The sequence below is a fragment of the Capra hircus genome, chromosome 9 (genome assembly GCF_001704415.2).
Source record: "Capra hircus breed San Clemente chromosome 9, ASM170441v1, whole genome shotgun sequence".
Lineage (NCBI taxonomy): Eukaryota > Metazoa > Chordata > Mammalia > Artiodactyla > Bovidae > Capra > Capra hircus.
Window position 1 is genome coordinate 59,224,138 of NC_030816.1, and position 18,155 is coordinate 59,242,292.

The 18,155-nt window shown below is 38.7% G+C and overlaps 1 protein-coding gene across 1 annotated transcript in view; it reads left to right on the forward strand.

Moving 5' to 3' along the window:
- The window catches only part of TBPL1 (TATA-box binding protein like 1), a 40,066-nt gene extending 22,138 nt beyond the window's left edge, over nt 1–17,928 (forward strand). The window contains exons 2-7 of the mRNA XM_005684780.3: nt 9,130–9,308; nt 10,762–10,844; nt 11,004–11,067; nt 12,586–12,689; nt 12,782–12,876; nt 15,750–17,928. Coding sequence (XP_005684837.2) covers nt 9,174–9,308; nt 10,762–10,844; nt 11,004–11,067; nt 12,586–12,689; nt 12,782–12,876; nt 15,750–15,829 — 561 coding nt within the window. The 5' untranslated portion in view covers nt 9,130–9,173 and the 3' untranslated portion in view covers nt 15,830–17,928. The remainder of the gene's footprint in view (nt 1–9,129; nt 9,309–10,761; nt 10,845–11,003; nt 11,068–12,585; nt 12,690–12,781; nt 12,877–15,749) is intronic.

Genomic DNA, 18,155 nt, shown 5'->3' on the forward strand with positions numbered 1-18,155 from the left:
TCAATACCAGAAGAACAAACAACCCAATCAAAAAGTGGGAAAAAGACCTAACAGACATTTCTCCAAAGAAGACATTCAGATGGCTGACAAACACATGAACAGATGCTCAGCATTGCTCATTATTAGAGAAATGCAAATCAAAACAAAATGAGATATCCCCTCACACCAGTCAGAATGGCCATCATCAAAAAGCATGCAAACAATAAATGCTGAAGAGGGTGTGGAGAAAAGGGAACACTCTTGCACTTGTTGGTGGAAATGTAAATTGATACAGCCACTATGCAAGACAGTATAGAGATTCCTTAAAAAACCAGGAATAAAACCACCATCAGTTCAGTTCAGTCACTCAGATGTGTCTGACTCTTTGCGACCCCAGGGACTGCAGCACGCCAGGCTTCCCTGTCCATCACCAACTCCGAGAGCTTACTCAAACCCATGTCCATCAAGTCGGTGATGCCATCCAATTATCTCATCCTCTCTCGTTCCCTTTTCATCCCGCCTTCAATCTTTCCCAGAATCAGGATCTTTTAGAATGAGTTAGTTCTTTGCATCAGGTGGCCAAAGAATTGGAGTTTCAGCTTCAAAATCAGTCCTTCCAATGAATATTTAGGGCTGATCTCCTTTAGGATTGACTGGTTGGATCTCCTTGCAGTCCAGGGGACTCTCCAGAGTCTTCTCCAACACCACAGTTCAAAAGCATCAGTTCTTCTACGCTCAGCTTTCTTTATAGTCCAACTCTCACATACATACATGACTACTGGAAAAATCATAGCCTTGGCTCATCGGACCTTTGTTGGCAAAATAATGTCTCTGCTTTTTAATATGCTGTCTAGGTTTGTCATAGCTTTTCTTCTCAGGAGCAAGCATCTGAATTTCATGGCTACAGTCATTATCTGCAGTGATTTTGGAGCCCATGAAAATAAAGTCTGTCACTGTTTCCATTGTTTCCCCATCTATTTGCCATGAAGTGATGGGACTGGATGCCATGATCTTTATTTTCTGAATGTTGAGTTTTAAGCCAGCTTTTTCACTCTCCTCTTTCACTTTCATCAAGAGGCTCTTTAATTATTCTTCGCTTACTGCCATAAGGCAGAAACCACCATCAGTTCAGTTCAGTTCATTTCAGTCACTCAGTCATGTGTGACTCTTTGTGACCCCATGGACTGCAGCACCCAGGATTCCCTGTCCATCACCAACTCCCAGAGCTTACTCAAACTCATGTCCATCAAGTCCATGATGCCATCCAACCATCTCCTCCTCTGTCATCCCCTTCTCCTCCTACCTTCAGTCTTTCCCAGCATCAGGGTCTTTTCCAGTGAGTCAGCTCTTCGCATCAGGTGGCCAAAGTAGTGGAGCTTCAGTTTCAGCCTTCCAATGAATATTCAGGACTGATTTTCTTTAGGATTGACTGGTTTGATCTCCTTGTGGTCCAAGGGACTCTCCAGAATCTTCTCCAACACCACAGTTCATTTCTTTATAGTCCAGCTCTCACATGCGTACGTGACTACTGGAAAAACCAGAGCTTTGACTAGACGGACCTTTGTTGGCAAAGTAATGTCTCTGCTTTTTAACATGCTGTCTAGGTTTGTCATAGCTTTTCTTCCAAGGAGCAAGTGTCTTTGAATTTCATGGCTATATCATCTGCAGTGATTTTGGAGCCTCCCAAAATAAAGTCACTCACTATTTCTTTCCACTGTTTCCCCATCTAATTGCCATGAAGTAATGGGACAAAATGCCATGATCTTAGTTTGCTGAATGTTGAGTTTTAAGCTGACTTTTTCACTCTCCTCTTTCACGTTCGTCAAAAAGCTCTTTGGTTCTTTGCTTTCTGCCATGGGTGGTGTCATCTGCATATCTGAAGTTACTGATATTTCTCCCAGCAATCTTGATTCCAGCTTGTGCTTCATCCAGGCTGGCATTTCACATGATGTACTCTGCATATAAGTTAAATATGAAGGGTGGCAATATACAGCCTTGATGTACTCCTTTCCCAATTTGGAACCAGTCTGTTGTTCCATGTCCAATTCTAACTGTTGCTTCTTGACCTGCATACAGATTTTTTAGGAGGCAGGTAAAGTGATCTGGTATTCCAATCTCTTTAAGAATTTTCCACAGTTTATTGTGATCCACACAGTCAAAGGCTTTTTTGTAGCCAATAAAGCAGAAGTAGATATTTTTCTGGGACTCTTTACATGTGGTCCAGCGGATGTTGGCAATTTGATCTCTGGTTCCTCTGCCTCTTCTAAATCTGGCCTGAACATCAGGAAGTTCACAGTTCACGTACTGTTGAAGCCTGGCTTGGAGGATTTTGAGCATTACTTTGCTAGCGTGTAAGATGAGTGCAATTGTGCAGTAGTTTGAGCGTTCTTTGGCATTGCCTTTCTTTGGGATTGGAATAAAAACTGACGTTTTCCAGTCCTGTGGCCACTGCTGAGTTTTCCAAATTTGCTGGCATATTGACTGCAGCACTTTCACAGCATCATCTTTCAGGATTTGAAATAGCTCAGCTGAAATTCCATCACCTCCACTAGCTTTGTTCGTAGTGATGCTTCCTTAGGCCCACTTGACTTCTTATTCCAGGATATCTGGCTCTAGATGAGTGATCACACCATTGTGGTTATCTGGGTCATGAAAATCTTTTTTGTACAGTTCTTCTGTTTATTCTTGCCACCTCTTCTTAATATCTTCTGCTTCTGTTAGGTCCATACCATTTCTGTCCTTAATTGAGCCCATCTTTGCATGAAATGTTCCCTTGGTATCTCTAATTTTCTTGAAGAGATCTCTAGTCTTTCCCATTCTATTGTTTTCCTCTATTTCTTTACATTGATCACTGAGGAAGGCTTTCTTATCTCTCTTTGCTATTCTTTGAAACTCTGCATTCAAATGACTATATCTTTCATTTTCTCCTTTGCCTTTAGCTTCTCTTCTTTTCTCAGCTATTTGTAAGGCCTCTTTAAACAGCCATTTTGCCTTCTTGCATTTCTTTTTCTTGGGGATGGTCTTGATCACTGCCTCGTGTACAGTATCACCAATCTCCATCCATAGTTCTTCAGGCACTCTGTCTAGCAGATCTAATTGCTTGAATCTATTTGTCACTTCCACTGTATAATCGTAAGGGATTTGATTTAGGTCATACCTGAATGGTCCTGTGGTTTCCCTACTTTCTTCAATTTAAGTTGGAATTTGGCAATAAAGTATTCATGAACTAAGCCACAGTCAGCTCCCGGTCTTATTTTTGCTGACTGTATCATCTTTGGCTGCAAAGAATATAGTGAATATGATTTTGGTATTGATCATCTGGTGATATCCATGTGTAGAGGCTTTTCTTGTGTTATTGGAAGTGGGTGTTTGCTATGGCCAGTGGGTTCTCTTGGGAAAACTCTGTTAGCCTTTGCCCTGCTTCATTGTGTACTCCAAGGCCAAATTTGCCTGTTACTCCAGGTGTTTCTTGACTTTTTACTTTTGCATTCCAGTCCCCTATGATGAAGAAGACATCCCTTTTTGCTGTTAGTTCTAGAAGGTCTTGTAGGTCTTCATAGACCCATTGTTCTTCAGCACCTAGACTTAGATTACTGTGATATTGAATGGTTTGCCTTGGAAATGAACAGAGATCATCCCGTCATTTTTGAGACTGCACCCAAGTACTGCATTTTGGACTCTTTTGTTAACTATGATGGCTACTCCATCTCTTCTAAGGGATTCCTGCCCACAGTAGTAGATATAATGGTCATCTGAGTTACATTCACCCATTCCGGTCCATTTTAGTTCACTGATTCCTAAAATGTCGATGTCCACTCTTGCCATCTCCTGTTTGTCCACTTCCAATTTGTCTTGATTCATGGACCTAACATTCCAGGTTCCTATGCAGTTTTATTCTTTGCAGAATTGGACTTTACTTCCATCACCAGTCACATCCACAACTGGGTGTTGTTTTTGCTTTAGCTCTGTCTCTTCATTCTTTCTGGAGTTATTTCTCCACTGAACTCCAGTAGCATATTGAGCACCTACCGACCTGGAGAGTTCCTCTTTTCAGTGTCCTATCTTTTTGCCTTTTCATACTGTTCATGGGGTTCTCAAGGCAAGAATACTGAAGCGGTTTGCCATTCCCTTCTCTAGTGGACCACATTTTGTCAGAACTCTCCAGCATGACCCCTCCATCTTGGGTGGCCCCACATGGCATGGCTCATGGTTTCACTGAATTAGATAAGCCTGTGGCCCTTGTGATCAGTTTGATTAGTTTTCCGTGATTGTGATTTTCATTCTGTCTGCCCTCTGATGGATAATGAGGCTTATGGAAGCTTCCTGATGGGAGAGACTGACAGGCGGAAACTGGGTCTTGTTCTGATGGGCAGGGCCATGCTCAGTAAATCTTTAATCCAGTTTTCTGTTGATGAGGGAGGCAGTGTTCCCTGCTGTTGTTTGACCTGAGGGCAAACTATGGTGGAGGTAATGAAGAGAATACCAGCCTCCTTCAAAGGTCCCGTGCACGCTCTGCTGCACTCAGTGCCCCCACCCTGCCACCATATAACCCAACAGTCCCCCTCCTAAGCATATACCCTGAGGAAACCAAAATTGGAAAAGACACATGCCCTCAATGTTCCTCGCAGCACTGCTTACAATAGCTAGAACATGGAAGCAACCTAGAGGTCAATCAAAAGATGAATGGATAAAGAAGTTGTGGTACCTATACACAATGGAATATTAGTGTTTAGTGTTAGTTGCTCAGTCGTGCCTGACTCTTTGCGACCCCACGGAATGCAGCTCATCAGACTCCTCTGTCCATGAGATTTTCCAGGCAAGGATACTGGAGTGGGTTGCCATTTCCTTCTCCAGGGGATCTTTCCAACTCAGGCATTGAACCCAGGTCTCCTGCACTGCAGGCATATTCTTTCCCGACTGAGCTACAAGGGAAGCCCCAATGGAATATTACTCAGCCATAAAAAAGAACACCGTTGAGTCAGTTCCACTGAGGTGGATGAACCTAGAGCCTATTATACAGAATCAGAAAGAGAAAGATATATATCATATACTAACACATATATATGGAATAGAAAGATGGTACCAAAGAATTTATTTGCAGGGCAGCAATGGGAAAACAGACATAGAGAACTGACTTATGGACATGGGGAGAGGGGAGGAGAGGGTGAGATGTATGTAAATAGTAACATGGAAACTTACATTATAATATGTAAAATCGATAGCCAATGGGAATTTGCTATATGTCTCAGGGAACTCAAACAGGGGCTCTGTATCAACCTAGAGAGGTGGGATGGGGAGGGAGATGGGAGGGAGGCTTATGAGGAAGGGGACATATGTATACCTCTGGCTGATTCATGTTGAGGTTTAACAGAAAACAACAAAATTCTGTAAAGCAATTATCCTTCAATTAAAAAGTGAGTTCAGTTCAGTTGCTCAGTCATGTCCAACTCTTTGCAACCCTATGGACTACAGCACACCAGGCTTCCCTGTCCATCACCAATTCCTGGAGCTTGCTCATACTCATGTCCATTGAGTCAGTGATGCTATCCAACCATATCATCTTCTGTCATCCCCTTCTCTTCCTGCCTTCAGTCTTTCCCACCATCAGGGTCTTTTCCAATGCGTCAGTTCTTTGCTTCAGGTGGCCAAAGTATTGGAGTTTCAGCTTCAACATCAGTCCTTCCAGTGAACACTCAGGACTGTTCTCCTTTAGGATGGACTGGTTGGATCTCCTTGCAGTCCAAGGGACTCTCAAGAGTCTTCTCCAACACCACAGTTCAAAAGCATCTGTTCTTCAGTGCTCAGCTTTCTTTATAGTCCAACTCTCACATCCATACATAACTACTGGAAAAACTATAGCTTTGACTATATAGAGCTTTGTAGACAAAGTGATGTCTCTGCTTTTTAATATGCTGTCCAGGTTTGTCATAGCTTTTCTACCAAGGAGCAAGCATCTTTTAATTTCATGGCCGCCGTCACCATCTGCAGTGATTTAAATTAATTAATTAAAAAATGTGTATGTTTTAGGAATAATGTAAGCCTTTTGAACTAATTTTAGAGGTAATCAATTCTTTCCTCTTTAATGCTGAGAGAAGTTTACTCAGGTAGAATTTTTCACGCATTGATAAAATGGTTTAGCTTCACTCAGAATTGGAAGGACTATGATAGGCTGTCAGATGCTCTGTAGGAATTGAGATTTGTCTCTTACTGGCTTGCCATTTGAATTATCCTACTTAAAAGTCATATGAAGTGTTTAGCTGTAAGAAGTGAAAGGGGACGACCGAGGATGAGATGGCTGGATGGCATCACTGACTCGATGGATGCGACTCTGAATGAACTCCGGGAGTTGGTGATGGACAGGGAGGCCTGGCGTGCTGTAATTCATGGGGTCGCAAAGAGTTGGACACGACTGAGCGACTGAACTGAACTGAACTGAACTCTTGTTTTACAAGATAGATGTTAACTGTTTGCAAATGCATCTCTTTTTTAGTACTGCTTTAAAAATCTGGGGTTTTCATGTAGTATGCCTGCCTCTTTGTTTTCCTTAGGAATGACTTTCTCATATTTTACTCTTGATACATCTTCTGTGACTGTTTGCTGGGATGCTCATCTAAAATGTGAATACTTCCTAACTTATCTATGCCCATGGCTTTATTTTTAGATTTTAAGTTGCTGATGTATGGAAACAATCATCAAATTTTAATTAACTTCAAGGCTTCTTTGCATTCTCAAAGTTTGCATTCCCCCTTTTTTTTTGACTTATTTTTACCTTGTATGTTACCCTTGTAGTCTTTCCAGACAGTTCAGCAGTTAATACTCAGAGTAGGAGATCTGAATCATTTGTTTTAGCCTGTTTGATGTAAAAAGCCTGTGTGAGGTGGTAAATTCAACATAGTTCCTTCATATGTAATTTCTCTTTTAAGTCAGGCTTTTTGTGGCCTCTTATCATGGGATGTGTATCAGTCAGGATTAGATTTGGCTGCATATAGTTAAAGTCCACCAGGAGGGCTTAAAATAGAAATTGATTTTTCCCTCACGTTCGTAAAGTCTAGAATTAGAAAATGATGGGGGTGATAAGGAGTTTCACAATATCAGGGTCACGGGCTTCTTCTGTCTTACTGTTCTTCCATGCCCGTCTCATGATCCTGAATGGCTTCTTGAACTCCAGCTCTCACATCCAGACTCCATCCAGCAAGAATGAAGAAGAGCAGAAAGGCAAAAGGGTCCTCTGGTTAATTCGGTCCCTCTGAGCAGGCTTCTCAAAAGTCATGAAGCCATATTGTTTTACATTTCTTTGACAGTACAGCACTTGTGTCCTCTTGGGGAATGTCTGTTGCCAGGGAGGCTAAAATGTATAGAATTTTTTTTTTTCCTGCCACAATGTATCCAGCTAGACATCTGGGTTATGTTCATTGTGAAGGAGGGGTGAAATGGGTGTTAGGGTGAGCAGTCAGAAGCCTCTGCCTCACAGTTATTTCTGAGTTCTAATAGGAAAGTAGCAAGTGGAGCAATATCTGGGTTATGATATAATCATGGAAAGTGATGGCTAAGAAACCTCTGCTCTACCTGTGGACTTGGACTTAAACTTTTACCCCTAATCATTATTATTTTTTGTGTTACTATTTTCCAAGTATATGTGTTAAGTACTTTTCATACATTTTATGTAGTTCCCATGGTAGTATCTGTTAGGCACTGTCCATTTCATGTCATAGGTGAGAAAACCAAGACACAGATAGATTGTGTAATTGGCCTACATCCTCAGAATAGTCAGTGGGGAATCGAATGTTGAGTGTGCACTTAAAGATCACCACTGATAACTGCTCCTCTCCTCTGTTTATTAATCTGTCCACCTATGTATCTATCCCTCAGACACCACTGCCACCCCTGTCCCCGCCTCTTGTACCCAAGAATCATTTGAGGTTGCTCAAGCACAAAGAACAGAAAAACAAACAGATAGGTAGATTGAACTAAATATAAGAAAGAAAATAGAATGAAGTTGAGGTTCAAATGATACACAGAGTTCAATGCTGTATGATCCTACAGAGATGCTAAAAGTCACCACCTGACTTCTCATTGTGTCCTACCAGAAACTAAAAGGCAGAAAAACAAGGTAGAATTTTTTTTTTTTTAATGTGGACTCTTGGCTTTATTTTTTAGTCATATAATAATTTGAATCCTTATAAAGAATACTAGTTCTTTTTTCATATAGTGCTTCAAGGAATTATAAAGATAATTATAATAGCGTTGTTACCATTTTCTGATTTTTCTCTTTGTGGGATAGGTCAACTGAATTACCATTGCTTTTTTTTTTAAGATATGCATACTCAAAGAGAAAATATTTTAGCTGGATGTAGATCGTGTACTTAGTAAAACTAGGGCTCATTTTTGTTTGTTTTTAGAAATATTCCTATCATTGTTTTGAAAAGATACACATTCTATAAGATTGGGATCTTGGTAAAAATGGTATGGTGCTAAACAGTTGTTTGTTAGAGCTTCCCCGTACATACACAGGCTGGTGAGCTGCTTCAGGACATCTTTTGTCTTATTTCTGTTTTTCTCCAGTCTCCTCAGTGTGTAGAGGTTTTCAGTAAGTGGTTAATGAATGAATGGCTAGTAAATGAAGAAAGTCTGTTAATGAATGTTATTATTAATATCGCTGTATCTTAAAACTTAAGAAAGTCAGTGGCCCTACCGGAATAGAGAAAAAGTAGGTCATTCTCTATATAGCCCTTTCTAGTTGTATGAGGTGGGTTTTAGTACCGTTAATGGTTGGACATTGGGACCGCATAGAGTCCAGCCCTTGAACATGTTGAGTTTGGAGAATCACCATAGCTGTGACACACCTGGAAAGTGGTGGCTGTAAAGGCGAGTTGTAAGAGTTAAGTCTGGCAAGTTCCTGGCCTGTAAAAGTTACTGATTGGTTTTAAGGAATGAAAGTTAGATTCAGATTTTCAAAGACTTTCTATGACACGTTATCTTTTTAAAAGTGACGTTTTCCATGGGGCCAAGAAAGGACATGATTTGAATAACATTTGAAAAATAAAAAATAGAGATCTACTTCTTGCATTTTAGTTTTCAAGATTCCTTGTGACCAAAATATTAACAGAACATTTGAGTTTAATTATTTAATTATTTGTTTTTACTTCTCAGGATGTGATCTTCGTGGTGGGAAGCCAAGTTTTTAAACTACCCCAATGGATGCAGACAGTGATGTTGCATTGGACATTCTAATTACAAATGTAGTCTGTGTTTTTAGAACAAGATGCCATTTGAACTTAAGGAAGATTGCTTTAGAGGGAGCAAACGTAATTTATAAGCGTGATGTTGGAGTAAGTATCTGATTTTTGTTATGTGTGCTACATAGCCTAAATTTATAGTGCTGTGAATGACATACTAAGTAAAGAATGAGGACAATACCTTATACATTTATTATAAAAATTAAGAATGGGTATGAAGGCCCTGCTGAAGCTCTAAAAATTAAATGCCAGTATATCTTGGTAAATTTGCATTAGTTCTTCAGGCTAGAAATGAAGTACAGATGAATTCAATTACAAATTTCAGTGAGTCACAAAGATCTTCATGTTCATCAATAATGCCATCTTCACTTTTAAAAAGAAGTAAATAATCTGCTAAAAAGAGAGGGACAGGCTTAATGCTGCATTGAAACTTGAGCATGCCATATGGCAGACAAGTCATTATTCCTGGGAAGGTTAACATCTTGAGTTGATGGACAAGCTGGTAGCGAAAGACAACTAAAGGAAGAAAAAACTCTGTTTCTTACTTAGGTAAGAAATTTTATAATGTATTTTAACTCGAATTTTGTTTTGAGCCTGTGATAAATTGGGTCTCCCCAGGTTTACTAGCTTTCTAGTTTAATAATATATGACAGAGAAAGAGAGGAAGTCAAAATGTAACAAGAGTTTTAAGAAGAAACGTCCAGTTCCTTTTTTTTGTTACATATTCAGTAAAACATTTAGCTCTTTTATATATTATGGCCATTTATTAAATATTGCCATAAATGAAAAGTTGCCATGAAAATTTAAATTCACATGTTATCTTGGACCTTAGTCCCTGACCTGTTTACACTCACACTGTAGAAAATTTAATCCAAATCCATAGCTTTAAGTGCCTTTCATTTCTAAGAAATCTAAAATTACATCTCCAGCTCCAAACTTCCTCCTGCATTCAAGATTTGCACATCAGTCATGAATATGTAATAGGCATATCAGCTGTAAGACACGGAAGAAAGTAATGAGCACCATGAAGCAGAGACTAGCAGGGTTAGAAGTCACAGAGGGGTGAAGGGATGGGTGTGTTGGTGAACTGGTCAGGGAGTGTCTCTCTGTAGCAATGACATCTGGGGAGAGACCTGAATGAAGTGAGAACACTGAAGGAAGAGAATGGCAGATGAAAGTAACAGCGATGCCAAGTTCCTAAGGCATGCACAGTTTGGCATGTTCGAGGATCCATGCAAGTTGCAAATTCCAGTTATGTGAACAGAGTGAGAAGTTGGAATGTGTACTTGTAGTACATTGATTTCAAGTATATAGTGAGAGATATAGACAGGCCTTGAATTTTTTATTAATTAAATGTCCTTTTGAATTAATATGTTCTTTATGTTCAGTGTGGTTCTTGATTTCAGAGTAGGTGTTTTGGAGAACAGTTATTTCAGTCTTAGGTAAGCTTGAAGTAGTATTTAAACATAAAATGGCCGTACAGAGGAGAACCATGTGTGGAAATTAACCAAGCTGTTGGGTTTTTGGTTTTCTTTTCTTTTTGCAGAAAGTATTAATGAAGCTTAGAAAGCCTAGAATTACAGCTACAATTTGGTCCTCAGGAAAAATTATTTGCACTGGAGCAACAAGGTAAATGTTACTTGGGTTTTTATTTTTTAATTTTCCCCTCATGGGAAAGACATTTTTCCAGACTTGAACACAAAATCACATGTACAGTTTGTTGTGTTCCTCAGTATAAAATTTATTTCTTGTGTAACTGATAATCTTTTTCTTTCTTTCAAACCATAGTGAAGAAGAAGCTAAATTTGGTGCCAGACGTTTAGCCCGTAGTCTCCAGAAACTAGGATTTCAGGTAACGTTTTCAAAAGCTATCCAAGCTGCAGATATCCAAAAATTTATTTCTACAAGTTTTATATATATATAGGATTGAAGAAGTCTCCTCAAGATCCTCTTATGATCGACCTTTTTTTAAGTTGTGTAATTCTGTCCCTTCAGCTCAAAACATAGTGCCAGACTTTGCCCACAAGGATGTTTGTATGGGATCCTGGCTTTTTCACAAATTGCTTTCCCATAGAGAGAGACTTGTTTCCTTATAGATTAACTGCTTTTCAACTCGTGACATTTTTCACTTCTCTCTCTGTCATTCACACTCTCTCACACACATGCACACACACAATCTGTGTTTGATCATCACAAGAATGCTGTGTCAGGATGATGAGTGAGAGCCACAGGACCCTATTGACACGTACACACTGCTTAGCAGGCTCTCAGCCTTGTAAGGTGACCATCTCTAGCAGGTCAGCCTTATAAAATATAGTTTCTGGAGGCATGACTTTGAATAAAATGAATATGTATCCTGGACTCACTGGGTCACTTAGAAATGATCAGTAAGTAAAAGAAAAAGAGATGGGCCTAGGCAGTTTGGGATTTGGGTGGCAGGGGATGGGGGGTCAAGTTTCTCTCTGATGACTGCAGTCTCCCCTGAGGTGGAAGGTGGCCAAGCAGGCACCGAGGTGCTGGGGGGTGTGGGGATGTTGGTGCTGGCCAGGAGTTCGGTAGAGGGCCGAGACTGATGGCAGGGCCACTGGATACGTCTTGTGACTTTCTCTCATTGCCTTGTGACTGTGCTGAGTTGGAGGATAGTTAGTTCATCCAGATTTGCAGTTATACTAGGAACAGTTGAAAGGATTACAGGGTAAAATCATTAAAATATTGGCAGAAGTGGCTAAAGTTATTAATATTGAGAGGATATTATTTTCAGCCTTGGAGCCTCTTTTCTTAGCCTTACATTAGAGATGTTGCGAGAAATCCCAGCGAGTTAAAGACACAATGTTGTCACTCTGTTCCTCATTCTGTCCCCCCAAGTGAGCCAACATCTAACTAAATTCACAGAAACATGATTCTACCTTACTGCGTATAACAAGAAGTCTGGCCTTTGGACCTCAGAGTCCACTGCTTTTTGAGTTTGAAATGACAGCTTTTCCATTTTGACTCTTTTTGGAGGAATCTGCTTTAATGTTACCTCACTGTTCTCCCTCTTACACTGATAGATTAAATATCCCGTTTAAAGTACAGTCTTAAAATAAGATTCAGAAGACCCAGATGTACTGTTTTATTCATGCAGTTATCTCAGGCTTTGTTTATTTTTTAATAAAGTTTTTGAGCTCCCCGCTTCTCCGCTTTAATTACAGCAATAAGCAGTCTCTGGTAACTTCAAATATTAAATCATGCTTTAAATGTTTCTGTTTATCTTGTTTGCTCTTATTTTTAAGGATTAAAATTTAAGATTTAAAATTAAGATTGCCACAATGAGTAAGTTTTTTGTTTGTTTGTTTCAAAATAATTCATTGGTTTTACTTCTCTCCTAAAGGTAATATTTACAGATTTTAAGGTTGTTAACGTTTTGGCAGTGTGTAACATGCCATTTGAAATCCGTTTGCCAGAATTCACAAAGAACAATAGACCTCATGCCAGGTAGGTCTTCAAAGAATCAATATAACTTATCAAATTTGAAATTACTTGTCAGTCGATAAGTATTTATATTAATTGTGGCTTTTTTGGTATAGTTATGAACCTGAACTTCATCCTGCTGTGTGCTATCGGATAAAATCGCTAAGAGCTACATTACAGATTTTTTCAACAGGAAGTATCACAGTAACAGGTATTTTATGATATTGAAACCAAGCTTGTCAATTATGGATTGAATAAGATGAGGTGTTCATACCAAAATAGAGATAAAGTATGCTTTTCCCCTTCTGCCCTCCTCAGAGAGCCAGTCTCCTCACTTTTAACACAGTTGTTGTTCAGCTACTAAGTCATGTCTGACTCTTTGCAACCCCATGGACTATAGCATGCCAGGCTTCCCTGTTCTTCACTATTTCCCAGAGTTTGTGCAAACTCATGTCCATTGAGTCAGTGATGCCATCCAACCATCTCATCCTCTGTTGCCCCCTTCTTCTCCTGCCTTCAATCTTCCCCAGCATCAGAGTCTTTTCCAATGAGTCGGTTCTTCACATCAGGTGACCAAAGTATTGGAGCTTCAGCTTCAGCATCAGTCCTTCCAATGAATATTCAGGATTAATTTCATTTAGGATTGACTGATTTGATCTCCTTGCTGTCCAGGGGACTCTGAAGAGTCTTCTCCAGCACCACAGTTCAAAAGCATCAATTCTTCAGCACTCAGCCTTCCATATGATCCAACTATCACATCCGAACAGGACTACTGGAAAAACCATAGCTTTGACTCTACATGCCTTTGTTGGCAAACACAGTAGATGAGTTTAACCTGCTTTTAAACACTATTGTGAAATCTTATGTATACAGTTTTGTGTCTGTCTTCTTTATCTTCATCATTACCTTAGTAGATTCATCTGTATTGTTCCACATAGTTGTGGATCAGTCATTCTTATTGCTCTTTAGTACCCAGCGTGTGAATATATTGTTCCATGGGCATTTGAGTTTTCAGTTTGAAATTAAGAATATTCTAGTATATGTTTTCATATGTTGTTTTTAAGTTTATGATGTCTTGCATTTAAAATACTCAAGCCTGTTTTATGAACTTCATAGAGGTTTTACATGAGCAGAATATTAAAATATAATTGGTATCTATTTGTAATGTGTATTTTGTTATATCTTCTGAGTCTTTTTAATTATTTGGAAGAGGTGATTTCAAAAGAGTAGGCATAGATGTCAAAGGGTAGCATTAGGTGTGCAGGGTGATTTTTTTTTTTAATGGTATTGTGGTTATAATTTGTTCATAGACATTACTTGGGAATCAGGTCCAGTCTTTGGCAAAATTAAGGAAAACTACTTTAGGTCCTTGAATTTTCTTTTTATTCCATTAATCCTTAAAGGAAAATACACCTATAAACGTGCAATAGAAAAGCTTTAGTTTTGATTCATCCATGGGTTTTCACATCTTCCTTGGAGACTTTTAAAGGCTCTTGCCAGGATCATGCCTGAATCTTAAAATGGAGTGATGGGGAACAAGTCTCTTTCTTTCCTTCTCTGGGTTTCTACACTTTGGAGCTCAGACTTCACAGGGTTCTAAAATATATAAAGTCCTTGCTAAGTATGGAATTGGGCTTCCCTGGTGGCTTAGTGGTAAAGAATCTGCCTGTCAAGCAGGAGACTCGGTTTGATCCCTGGGTTGGGAAGATTCCCTGGAGAAGGACATAGCAACCCACTCCAGTGTTCTTACCTGGGAAATCCCATGCACTGAAGAGCCTGGTGGGCTACAGTCCATGGGGTTGCAAAAAAGTCAGACACGACTTAGTGACTAAACAACAAGAAGTATGGAATAAAATAATGCTTATGTAAATATATATATATTAAGTTAATAGATCATTAACACAATGGCAAACTGAAGACCATTGACCTGGTTACCTAGTATGCATTATATATTAACATCTGGAATACCCTCTGAACTGTTAGGTCAGTGGACACATTCTGAGTGGTCCTACAGGCAGAGCTCTATTCTCTGGAGGGACTGAGGTGAGTCAGGAAAGGGTTCTCAGTGGATGCATATGTACATTTTTAGGATCTTTCAAAAAGTAAATGTAAATGTTAGTGGGGGAAAATACATGTATTTATGTATTTATTCAAAATAGATTTTATGAAAATATTTTTCACTGTTCTATATATATTTTTACCTATTTCGATGAAAGCTTACTTATTTTAAAGTTACTCTTAGCATTGTATGGATTAATAAATATATTACATCACCTCATCCCTGGTGCTTTTTTGTTTTTAATTGGCAGTTATTGTTCAGTCACTAAGTCATGTCTGACTCTCTGGGACCCCATGAACTGTATCCTGCCAAGTTCCTCTGTCCATGGGAGTTTCCCAGGCAAGAAAACTGAAGTGGGTTGCCATTTCCTTCTCAGGGGATCTTCCCAATTCAGGAATCAAACTGGTGTTTCCTGCATTGGCAGGCAGATTCTTTTCCACTGAGCCACCAGGGAAGTAAGCTGTAAGGGTGAATGACCCGATGAGTAGTAAAGATGTGAATCCCAGATAGTGGTAAATCTATGGGGATGTTCAGCCGTGCAGTTTATAACAGCCCTCTGGTTTCCCAACTCTGGGAGCAGCTGTGTTTACTTCTGCTGGGTTCCTTGATACTCCTGTGATGAGCTTCAGTCGTAGCCTAACCAGAAGCCAGGTTACAGTGACCAAAAGGATAATATTATTAATAGTTGTCTAGTTCTGTCCTGTTTTCCCTTCCTTTAATGAGTGTATTTTAGCACTTCGTATTTTCCTCTGTGATTGTGTGTGTGTGTTTAATATACTTTCTTTTCACAGTGGTGCCCAAACCAAGATGAATAACATCATTTTATGTTTGATTCCCTTTAACTGTTTGTAAAAAATTGTATTTCTTGGTTGTTACTATGACTGTGTGTACAGTTATATAAGTGTAGATTTTTAAAAGAACAACCTGATATTCTAAGGTACTCAGTTCTTTGTAATTCTGGGAAATCAGCTTTTCCTAGTTTTCTTCTGCCTCTTCTCACCTCTTCCTCCATTGTGTTGTTGCAGGACCCAATGTAAAGGCTGTTGCTTCTGCTGTGGAACAGATTTACCCATTTGTGTTTGAAAGCAGGAAAGAGATTTTATAATTCACCACTTAATTGGTTAGAATCCTTAACTGAGCACCTTTTAAAACCTGCTGCACATTGGACTCAAAAGGAAAACCGGACCAACAGTAACTGAGGAAATAGACTCTTTTATTCTTTCACGGCTACAGTGTAAGCTCCAGGCCCTTTGGATTTTATTTCAAACCTTGCTGTAATATAAAAAGGAAGTTTACAAGACGTGACATTGCTGCTTTTACAAAAGGACACTTCTATTTATTTTCGCAGTGATTTTCATGTCCCCGTGAGCAGAGCTGTCGCCGTGTGCACTACCGCAGATTGCTTTGTTGTTGTCATTATTTTTTTTCCAGTTTGAGCTAATGTGTTTTATTTGTGAATAGTCTTTTACATTTTTGTATGCTGAATATGGGCACCAAAGAACCTGTCAAAGTTATCTTTTTCAATTGAATGTGCACAAATAAAAGTTTGGAAAAGATCTCTCTTCATATCCATTCTATAACTTTTATTCCCCATTTTTCTATTTTAACAAAACTTGTATTCATAATTCTTTTTTTTAATCTATGCAAGCTTAGACTTTTTGCTAAAGTGTGTCAGCTTCGTTTTGAAGTGTATTTTGTAAATATACATATGCCACGTGTGTACAGTATCTTTTAATGCTCTGTTACCAAATATCAAATAGGAATTTTTTTTTCTTGAAGATTAGAAATGAAAACCTGTATATAAATTGTAGGGAACCAGAATAGAACTTTATAGATTAAGCATAATGTTTTATGTTGCTAATTTAACATGGTAGAAAATGTTAACCATCTTTTAAAAGTTGCAGAGTTGTAGTTTTAAAAAAAGAAACCTCTTATTACCTACAAGATAAATACGAGAAAAGCTGTGATGGGTTGTACCTCATATGTACCTTTGTTATTCTGGAAAGACTCAACTCTGGTTATAGGAAAAGAATAATCTGAGGTTGATACTCAAGGCTGTATATTAGGAGTCTTGTCAGAAGTTGAAACATTGTGCTGTTTTAACAAGAAGTGCCCCAGGGTGACTATATTAATACTGCAGTTCAACTTGAACTTGAAAGCCATTTTGCAAGATGAGTCTTTCTCCTTGCTGTGTCTTATTGAATGAAGCTAAAGAGTGACTATTCAATACATGGGATTGTGACTTTAAGTTAACAGTAAATACACATTTGTGAACAGTAAATACACATTTGGCTCACCCATGAGCCCAGAATGGTAATAAGAGTATCAAGCTGTAGTGATGCTCGACCAATTGAGTATTAACTAACAATGATTTTACCTAGAAATAAAACTAAGTGGAGAGTCATACTAGCTTCTCAGTAAACATTAATAGAGATAATAATACAACACAGTCTTCCACTAAAACCTTGAATTCCAAAATGTTTTGGAACCTTTGTGAAAAATTGGAACACTTTAACCTCTATATTCTAGTACATTTTCCCTACCATGTTCTAAAATCTTGAAAACTGTACTGAACAAGACATACTATTTTATGTTTATCTTTGTCTTCTCGATACCTTCCCCTGCCCTTCCTCTCACTCTTCCTAAGTTGGAGGCAAGAGCTAACTTTTATATTTTCTCTCTTGAGAGAGACTTAATTGTGATTTTCAGACTTCTTTCTTTCTTTTTACGTTTGTGTTTAGGTAGCCTCATAAAATATATACAGAATAAAATTCAATGGAAATTATAGGTTCTGGGCAGACTGTTTGAAAAATTTTGAGTTTTCACTAAAACTTAATTAACAGTAATTAAGTGATCTCCTGTTCTGCAGTGTTCACAGAAAAAGAAATGGAGAAGGAGGGCTGGAGGGGAACATGGGCTGGATATAGCCAAGATGCAGATCCAAATGTTGTAAGACTTTTCAGTATTGGAGGGACTTGAAAACTAGGTAGATCAGTAGCTCATCAAAACGCTTTCTCAGAAAAGAGGAAGAAAGACAATCTGACTGGGTCTGGTTTCAGGGCTGCTGCTCGTGTGTCGCCTGGCAAAGTGTCACGGGTGTGACCCACTATCCTTAAAGCTGGTAAGAAATGAGTGTGTCTGATGTCTTCTGGCTTTTCACAAGTGCTGTACATTTTTTTTATAAATAAAAACTGTAAATATATACATAAAAATTACAAGTGTTCCCCCTTTTTATTTTTAAAAGTGAAAATGCTGTACTTGGGGTTGTATTGGGTAAAAATTAGTTTGAAAATAGAATTGTTTCATATAGATTCTGAATAATAAAAGAAAAATAGAGTGCTTAAGATAGTGAAGTTGAAATCACTTAATGATAAACCTGCTAAGTTTATAAACAGTTTCCTGCCCATTTACAATACATGGCTAAGCCATGA